Source organism: Camellia sinensis, chromosome 12 (genome assembly GCF_055761805.1).
Source record: "Camellia sinensis isolate YWXY chromosome 12, ASM5576180v1, whole genome shotgun sequence".
NCBI lineage: Eukaryota > Viridiplantae > Streptophyta > Magnoliopsida > Ericales > Theaceae > Camellia > Camellia sinensis.
The window spans coordinates 109,625,345-109,635,288 of NC_138972.1; the positions used below are offsets into that span (position 1 = coordinate 109,625,345).

General features: G+C 33.0%; 1 protein-coding gene across 2 annotated transcripts; it reads right to left on the reverse strand.

The window, feature by feature from the left end:
• Positions 1-1,811: 1,811 nt before the first annotated feature.
• Positions 1,812-9,545, reverse strand: RRF (ribosome recycling factor, chloroplast precursor). Of its 2 annotated transcripts, XR_003629872.2 has the most exons (12): positions 9,199-9,545; positions 8,391-8,544; positions 8,203-8,272; positions 8,000-8,095; positions 5,915-6,012; positions 5,504-5,615; positions 4,180-4,221; positions 3,704-3,760; positions 3,559-3,609; positions 3,367-3,413; positions 3,123-3,179; positions 1,958-2,072 (listed from the first exon to the last, which is right to left on the reverse strand). XR_003629872.2 is itself a non-coding variant. In XM_028204788.2 (11 exons), the coding sequence occupies exons 1-11, from the start codon at positions 9,296-9,298 to the stop codon at positions 2,055-2,057; spliced, it is 855 nt and encodes a 284-aa protein (XP_028060589.2). In that variant the 5' UTR covers positions 9,299-9,545; the 3' UTR covers positions 1,812-2,054. The 2 variants fall into 2 exon arrangements, 1 of the variants encoding a protein (XP_028060589.2); XM_028204788.2 differs by lacking the exon at positions 3,367-3,413 and having other exon boundaries at positions 1,812-2,072.
• Between the last annotated feature and the right edge of the window lie 399 nt (positions 9,546-9,944).

The window sequence follows — 9,944 nt, forward strand, 5'->3', positions numbered from 1 at the left end:
AAAGCATCCTGTTATCCATGTAGAACTAACTACTCATTTAACTGCCAATGCACCACTACAGCTTTGTCCACTAACCTCCATTCATCGAGTTTGGTATCAAGTTTTCTTTGTTCAACTTCATGATTTTGCTGTGAAATTTGGCTCTCCTTTCCTAGATTTCTTTGTTTTAGCCACAGCCACATCATTGTTGTACCGCTGTTCAAAGGTAATTTGATTTCTCTTTCTCTCCCTTTCTCCCTTTGAATAATTGAGTAATTTAGTTCGCATGTTCAAGTATGGTATCAAGTTCGCTGATTTTCTTTGTTCAATTTTATGATTTTCCAATCTATGTAATTTGGAGTTTAATTTCCTGTTTTTATTAAAATTTGGTAGCCAATACTGTTTTTATTAGAATTTGGTGGCTCTACTAATTACAGACTTACCGGTTAAATCTAACTTCACAATTGTATATTAAAGTTCTATTTATTAACTTCGCAATTCCAATTCTAAGCAAACAAGCCATCTATACTATAGATATTCAGTTCTACCATGAACACCATTAAGACAAATGATTTTCATAGAATGTCTCAAAATGGGATGGGGACCCACCTTTTGTCTCACATTTGTATCCAATTTTGTGAATTTTTTCTATGCACTTGGATTTATATGCGAGTGTTTGGTAAAAAAAAATCTGAGGCATGGTCTTTGAGCGTCTATTACCATATGCTACATTGTTCCACAATAGAGGAGGTCAGGGTTAGACTCCTCTTCCACATTGGGAGATGTTCATTCATATAATTTCCTTCTGATTTATCGAAAAAGTATCATTTTAAGAAACAAAAATTGCTCTTTTGATAACATCCTAACTTCATTTTATGCACATAGTTTTAAATTATTGTCGAAGTGGATGCCTATTTAGAGCAATAGCTCATGTGGCTTGGTTAAGAAACGGAGAAATTGCTACTGATGAGAATTGTCAGAGAGAACTAGCTGATGTTCTAAGAGCTCTAGTAGGTTTTAAATACCATTACCAGCAAAATTTCTCATTTGCTTAGTGTCTTCTTTCAACAGATTGTGATTTGTAGGTTGTGGATGAACTCTTAATGAGGCGGAAAGAGACCGAATGGTGAGCTTTCTGATAAGTGTATATGTAGTGTTATTGCACATGGTTAAATTGGAATGGAAGTGTTTATTCATTCTCTTCATGGGTTTTAGGTTCATTGAAGGAGATTTTGATGCGTATGTGGAAAGAATCACCTTATCTGTGGGGTGGAGAGCTTGAGTTGTTGATGACAACCTTAAATATATATATATATATATATATATTTTTTCCTGATTAGTTTTTAAGAACAAATTTTTTTTTTTAAATTTTAATGATATGTATTTATTAATTTTAAAATTTCATGACATAATAAATAAATTTAATTATGTATATTAAACGTGTCCTCAGCGTGTCGTGTCCCTTATTTTTTGAAAATTTGCCTATCCATGTCGTGTGTTGTGTCCGTATCCGTGCTTCATAGGATATAGTACTAACTAGTGTGCATTTTAATTTTAATTTCTTTTAAATTGTAGAGCATTGGCTGATGTACATTATTTGATATTTAACTTTTTTTTATATTTGATTTGTTTGGAATTGTAGAGTACAATCTGTTAAATATATTTTTATAACTATATTTTAATCTTAATATTATTTACATCGTATTTTTAGGTACGGTCATACGCTAGTATATATATAAAATAGAAACAAAAGAATGGAGTAATAGAGGGAGACCGTGCCACTGCGTTTCTCATGTGCAACCTATTGCTCAACAAACAAACACTCATCAATATATCCTCTGTGAACTAAGGATATGGTCTATTAATATGTAAATTAAAGAGATACATTCCACTGCTCCTCAACCTTTTTCTCCATCCTAAAATGGGAATTTTGATAAAAAAATAAAGTACATTCCTACATGATTTTTAAACAAAAATGTCACAAATACTATGCACCGGTAATAACCAAACATGGACAGTCCTTGAAGCTAATTTTATAGGAAGGTCACTGATTCACGTCTTCATGCGAGCTGTTGTTAAACTGTCAGCAACTCCTGAAAGACAAATGCAGGAACAATAAAAATTAAACGTGATCAAGGAAAGAAAAAAGTAATTCTAGTAAGAAATAAAAATTCTTAGCAGCAGATAGCTGGAATTCAAATAAAATGGATCACAGATGTGCCAGATAGCTAATTTAATAGTCCCGTTAACAGAATTGCACATGGCATTCTTAAAATTTCCAAATCATTTCAATGCAAGCTAATATATAGTTCAATTTGTCAGCCTCGGAAAAATACATCTTATTGTATCTCCAAAAAAACATTTGTATGTGTCGGCTTCTCATGAAGAACTTTTACTTTTCTCCTTCATTGGAGATTTGAGTTCCTATGACCTTTGTTCATTTCTTTGTTTTCTGCCTGGGTAAGGGAGACAAGGGCTAAACAATCTGACACAACTTGAACCAATCCTACCCAACTTTAGTTAGACCAAACTTCTTTACCGTTTCCCTGCTTTCTTCTCGAAAGGGGAAAAAATGAGAAGAAATTTACAACTGATGAATAGGTTAAATAGCCATGTTTAAGCAGCGTGGCATGAACCTGAGTGCAATTCAAGAGCACTCATACTTGGCACATCTATAGATTGATAACCTAAGAAGCATGGACAAGAACACATATGCATGTGCGGACACAGGACATGGTGATTTTGAAAAAAATTGGAATATGAACAAAAGGATATGGGAAAAAATATTTTTATTTTCTATGTACACGAAAATAAATTTAAAGCACATAGATATAAGAAGCATATATGTGGGTGTACATAGATATTTCACTTTTCTCCCCCTTTGTTTTCAATACTTTACTTTGACCCCAAATTAGCTTTTTAAAATTATAAAAAAAACAAACTCACAAAGGTGTCCTAAGGAGTGTCAAAACATAGGACACGCATGCCCATGAAGTGTCCTACAAAAAATATTGACACGCCACATGATGTGTCCAAAACGTGGACGTGCGTCTCCCTAGCATCCCCCAAAAGGATGAATTTCCTTCTTAGATTTACCATATAGCTTTATCCAAAGTCATAGGGTTTGTTGATGCTGACAATACCTTCTCTTTCTGTTTGTAGATGGAGTCAATTTTCTTCATATATTCATCTATCATTTTCTGCATAAGAACAAAGAGTTCAGAACTCGAGGACAAGAGCACCCAAAAATAAGGATGTGTTAGAATGCAACTCTTGATAAACAAATAAAATTTATAACAGCAAAAAGGTGTCAAGCGCAAAAGCTGCAAAACTATAGGCATATATCATTCAGAATTTTTATATTATTCCAGAACTAAATGTTTTTACTGCAAAATCTTCAGAGACTTCGACTTTCAGCCATATGTTTGCAAGTGTTGAAAAAAAAAAAAAATACTAGTATTCACCAACAAAAACTTAAATTACTGGTAAAAATAATAATATTTCTGAATTGTGTTTCTAAAGTCCCAACCAACCCCACAGTAGTTGGATGGCAGAAAAGTAATGATCAGAGTTACACACCTGCAAATCACTTGACAAATCTTTTACATTGTCTTCTGAGAGCTTTTTCTCCTGCAAAATATGGTGATGAATCATAAGAGAGGAGCCCTTAAAAATGAAGAGAAAGAGAAATAATAATTGAAAAAATATCTATGGAGATTAAAACCTTCTGGAGTTTTTCATAGGCTTTTATGGCATCTCTTCTTATATTCCTCAATGCTACCTACAAATGATGGATCAGGCAACTCAGTAACAGGTTTTGAAAACAACGACGATAGAGATGAGCAGTACAGATACAGTTGAAAGTAGTCTAGTATTTCCAAATGAAAACAAACATGGCCTATAGACTACATAAATCAATGTGGATATTCCATGTTAGGAGGACAAAAAGGAGTTGTGTCTCCAACATAAGTTTTCCACAACTACATAAATCATTGACAAGGTCAAATATCATCTCTGTTGGGATACTTGAACTTAAATTTAAGTAGGAAATGTACGTCCAAATGTGCCATTTCCCTTTCTGCATGCTCCAAGCATATCCACTCGAAATAGATCACAAAAATCAAGAGAACTATCATGATGGTATTCTTAACAAATCAGCAACGGATAAGCAATCTCAAACCAACTTTCACAAAAATGTACCTTGCCTTCCTCGACTTGTTTAGATACAACTTTTAATAATTCCTACACAAAACAAAGAAGACAAGACTAGTAAGTATCAAAATTATTGGTAGCATGCTTTAGGCAAATACGCTGACTACTTCATGTCTTCACAAAATGCTACATGATCATCATCCAATACCACAATTCAGCAAACTTAGTTTTAGCATTGATTTTGTCACAATTCAGCATTTGATTATAACATGTCTAGCCAGGGCTCTAGTCAGGAAAAAAAAAATCAGGAAACATATAGGCTTGTTTGGTTTGTTTCTCAGAAAAAAATTTCAGAAATTTTATTGAAAAAATGAAAATTAATTTGATAAAAATATAAAAAAGATATTTTAAAAATTATTTCTGACCTCTTAGAAGATAAAATTATATAAAAATGATAAGTATTTTTAATTTTTTTATTTCTTTCACCAAATTAATTTTTATTTTATTAGAAAAAAAACTTAAAAAAGTTTTTGAAAACCAAACCAAACATGATAATTTCTATATTCTGAATAAATATATGAAAACTTCAAAAACACAAACAGGACATGAGCAAAAATTTCATCTATTTATAGTCAAAAGAGAGCCTACTTTGAATAGCCAACTTAGTAACTAGTCATTTCAGTGTTCTAGAAAACAAATAGGTTCACATTAAAGATATGCAGAAATTTCCATGGGCAGAATGCTTGAGGTTTGCCAACCCTGGACATGGTGAAAGGGGGGAACAGAATCCGAGTGCTCAATCCCAAACATATGGAGGAGAATTAAATCTCAACCATGAAAACACGGAAAATGGAAAAGTGGCCCTGAGGATTGCCATAACAGTGCACAATAAGTTGGTGCTTATTGAGATGTCAGTCAACAAACAGTATGGACTCTTTTATCTTTAATGGTATCAAATATTTCATGTAAACTGTATGGGGGTGTGCAGTTTTACACTCAATAGTGAAAACACTTGAAAAAACAAGACCTTTAATTAATAGACAGATAAAAAGAATTGTTTTGATACTTTAAGCAATGCAAGGTTGCTCTTGTTGTCCATATGTAGATAACAACTTTGCTCCCAACATACAGATGAATTGGAAATGAAAATAAAAATACAACTTGTACTCCGACAGGAAAATTCATTCGTACTTTCACCCCCCAAAAAAAAATAACAGAAGAAGAAAAGAGTTCTTACAAAAGCAATTACTCTATCTGCATCAGCATATATATGGTTCAGAAAAAAAATAACCCAAAGAAAACATCCTGAATCAGCTTTATTGTGAAACACTGTTCACAATGCACCAGATCAAGCAAAACAAACTAATAATACCTTCCTTCTTTCAGATGTCAGCTGAGGAAGGGACAATCGGATGACTTCTCCATCATTATTTGGAGTAAAACCAAGATCAGAGCTAACTATTGCCTTCTCTATAGCCTTTAAGCTGAAAAACCATTAAGTGTCAAAAGATACATGGATAATAGAGAGCAGAAAAGAGATGGACCATAATTATCTTATTCTATATCTTTTACAATGTTATAGGCAGGCAGCCCACAGGTCAGAGAAAATTTACTGAATTCAACAGTCATGTTGTTCTCCTAAAAAGAATTTGTATGCATGGAAGTCCTCAATTAAGCTTGTGCATGCCAAATACATTGCAGAGGAACAAACAAGGCATAAAACCCGTTCCCCTCATCCAACTTGTAATTAGCCCCATGAGGTTTCAATTCTTGGCAATTGTACCTGGATTTATCGTAAGGCTGCACCAGTAGAGAACTTGCTTCAGGGGTACTAATTTGCGCTATGCTCTTCAAGCTGACTGGAGTCCCATAGTACTCCACCTAAAAATAAAAATAAAAAGAAATGAAAATGCTGAACCATACACCATAGATGCATATTGATTTTTTGATGGTGCTCTCGACAAAAGTTGCCAGAGTGACCTCATATCAGAAAGAGCACTATGCATATCTCAATATAAGTCAAAACTAATTAAAAAATTCAAACAAAATAGACGGCATAGGAATTACATAAGTCAAAACTAACAAACAAAAAAAATGTCTGCAAATTTTTTGTTGAGTGTGAGTACTTGATTTCCAGTATAATCAAATTAATAGTAACATGAAAAGAGAAAATCTCTCCCTCCTTGGTTGAGTTTGAGCAATGTTTTGACCTCCAAAGGATGATTACAGAAACACGCTGCTAATTTACTAGTGTAAGTTTTATTTGCTAGCCAGTTTACAACCATATTAACCACTGCAACATATGAATGGTTCAGCCATATTGATTTCTTCCACAGCATGATAACATTTTTCAATGAATAGGCTAATGATTTTCCAATATTTTAGGCATAATACTAAATAGCACCCACTAAGATATGACTTCACCATCACCTTTTTTAAGAGAGATCGTTTAGGAACTCATACAAAATCACTGACATACATCAAAATTACTCTTTTGTTCAGTAAAGAGAAGAGTCCATCAATTACTTGTTTTAAAACTAGTTTCATGCACACCATGCCATTTTCTTTAATTAAAAAAATCAAATCACTGCTGATGTAGATATACTAAGTCTTATAGTAGTCATCATTAAACATATTTGTCGCTGACTAAAATAGTAAAAGTGAAGTTTTCTAAATGTAGCTTCCTTTCTTATCTCCAAAGTTGCCAAACAATGCTCACAACTTGTTAAGAAGTCTTACTACTCTCATGGGATTCGACATTTTTTAGTATCAACAGCCACTCAATAACAGAACCTTCTCCTAGGAATGTTGGATAAAGAGCTTATATAAGCTTTAAATCACTCAGTTATAGCTATCAAACATAGTGGTACATTAAGTATGGTCCTCCATCACATTTTGCCAGCCACAAGATTACTCACAGGATTTCAAATTAAGTATAGCTATCAAACATTTTTTAGTATCAGCAGTCAATAACAGAACCTTCTCCTAGGAATGTTGGATAAAGAGCTTATATAAGCTTTAAATCACTCAGTTATAGCTATCAAAGTTAGTGGTACATTAAGTATGATCCTCCACCACATTTTGCCAGCCACAACATTACTCACAGGGTTTCAAATTCCCCAATTAAGCAGAAACTTAATTTTTGACACCCTAATATCACAACCACATAATATTGGTAACCTTTGGCCGTGGCTTGGGTTCTAAATTCTCTTTGATGCAGGAAGAAATTTGTTTAGGTACCTTCACTCTAGTCCAGGAATGGATAAGCTCAAAATCTAGTTCATCATATTTGGAAAAATTAACTTTCTAACCACATGTACAATCCAATCATGATACAACTTTCATCATTATTATATGACACTTTTAAATCCCAGTCAATATTGGTAGGATATGACAAAGGAGCTAACATGACTACATCGGATTATTCAATTGCAAGAGTAAACCATCCTTATTAATTCAAGAAACTTGTGCTATAAATTTGCATACACGGAAGCCACTTCAAACCAACGAAATACATAATTTGGTTGCTTTGTATGTAACATGCTACCCCTCCCACAATGTGTCCCAATGTATCCCCATCCTCTTTTGTGACACCATCAACATCACTGTTGTGCATACTGCAAATAACTGACTTTAACATCTGTGTTTTAATAGCCATTAAAGCATCAATCTTGCACAGTTAATTATAGATAGTTTTAATTCTTTGATTCTAGATTGGAAGCTTATTTTAAGGAGTGAAACATTTCAACTTGATGGCATCATGGGAAGAAAAGAAAGAAAAGGCCTTTAGTTGAATTACCTTGAAAATTTTCAATAAACAATCATCAGAAAAAACTAAATCACAAATACACTGCACAGCAATTCATACCTCAACCCGATCTAACATGGATGGGTTTGCTCTCCCTGTCCTTATGGAATTGAAATTGGACCGAACAGTTTCAATAGTCTTCTCCATCTTTTCTTTCTAGTGAATTAAGTGACATTGCATATTAGAAGTCTCAAAGAAAAGGAAATCCCAACAATGATTTTAAATTTTTTAGAATGTACCATGTACAATCATTAAAAACTTACAACACTTTTTTCAATCAAATATTTCTCAGCTTCAATTTCTTCAATAGTTGCACACCTAAAAATTCCTGTTCTGAAGAGTAATCAACAAAAACAAGACCCAAGTAAAAACCAACAAGCCAGAGATTTTTTTAAACTTAATTCACAACCATAGCAACTACAAAGAACCAAATGCGAGACAATCAACTTGCCTTCTTTCAGACAATTCCTTCACAGAGTGGGGTTTCCCTGCAAATCTTCTTGCACCAGCATAAAGTGTCACGTAATTTGCAGCCGAGCTCCACGAAATGGCATTGCGAAAAGTTGAATTACATTTTGCACAATCAGGACCTCTGGGGTTAGTATCTGCAACAATGTTTGTCAACAACAAAGATTCTCATATGTACATCAGTGGCGTTCGTAATACTAACACACAATCAGTCCAGTAACCATGTTAAAATGAAAGATTTTTCAATTAGCGGCAGAGTCAGTAAACAAACAGCAAATCCCCACTGACCAAGTCCGAGTCACAGTGAAAATCTTCAATAAATAAATAAAATGATGAGATAAAAAGATGTCCCGTAAGGACATCTCCAATCCTTAACTCAAAGTTCAAACCTATATCAAATTTAAATTTGGGTAAAAACCACACAAAACAATATCCCCTTCTCCTTGACCCAAATAAAGTTTTACTCAAATTTTCAACCAAATCAAGGAAACTCAAATGTTTATTCAAAATTTTCAAGGCCATCTTGTAACTCTCAAATATATCTTAGTGAAACTTCTACTTATATATTTATACTTAAATCTGAGTTTGTTCATTATTGGAGTGTTTCATATCAAATAAAGCTTTTACTCAAATTTGAGTAAATTTTTGATATGGCCTAACCATGTACCCATACAGACCTAATTACAGGTTCAAATCACATGCCGCAAACCTCTTGATTCGAAGTATGAACAATTAAACAAAAATTATGAAGAAAGAGAGAGAAAGATTGAGGAGATAGAAGTGTTACGAACCTCGGAGGGAGAGGAGGGTTTTGAGAGGGTTTGGCTTGTTGGTGTTGGTATGGTGGTAGATTGTGCGTACAGGAGTCGCAGGCGAGAACGACATCGCCATTGTTGATGCAGATTTAGGATTGAAGATTATATATATATATATATTTGTATGTATATGTTGAAATGATAAGAGAGAAGACAACTCTGGTTAGAAATGGAGCTAAGGGAGGGTGGGGGATGGGACTGTGGTCTGAGAGGCTGTCAACCAACTCCAAGACGGAGTTGCTGTGGATAAGATACTACTCTGCCGAAAAACCCCAACATGTCAAAATAATAAAACAACACATATATCACCTCATAATCCCCACTCTCATAGCATCTCCCATGCTTATTTTTATATTGTCATTATTATTGTTATAATTTGATAATAAATAATATTATTTTATTAAATTATAGTAATAGTGTTTCAATAGTTATTTATTATTTTGACAAATTTCAACTAAATTTGCCTTCAAATTTGTAAGTGTTGTTTGAATATAGATTTTTTTGTAATTTTATTTTATTTTACTTTATTTTTTGTCTTTTGTAACTTTTTTTAACTGTTTGTAAAAAAAAAATTATATATTTATATTATTCCCGACTAAACAAATATAAAAAATGAAAAAAAAATTAAAAATTGGAAAAATAAATAAATAAATAAATTTTATCTTTTTATTGCCTTCATTTGAAAAAATATATTTATTTTCTTATTATACTTTATTGAAAAA

Coding starts and splice junctions, on each gene's coding strand:
- RRF (XM_028204788.2), bottom strand. CDS start 9,298: ATGGCGATGTCGTTCTCGCCTGCGACTCCTGTACGCACAATCTACCAC. Junction 8,545..9,198: donor AACCCTCCTCTCCCTCCGAG/GTTCGTAACACT, acceptor ACATTGTTGCAG/ATACTAACCCCAGAGGTCCT. Junction 3,610..3,703: donor CCTATGAAAAACTCCAGAAG/GTTTTAATCTCC, acceptor CATATTTTGCAG/GAGAAAAAGCTCTCAGAAGA.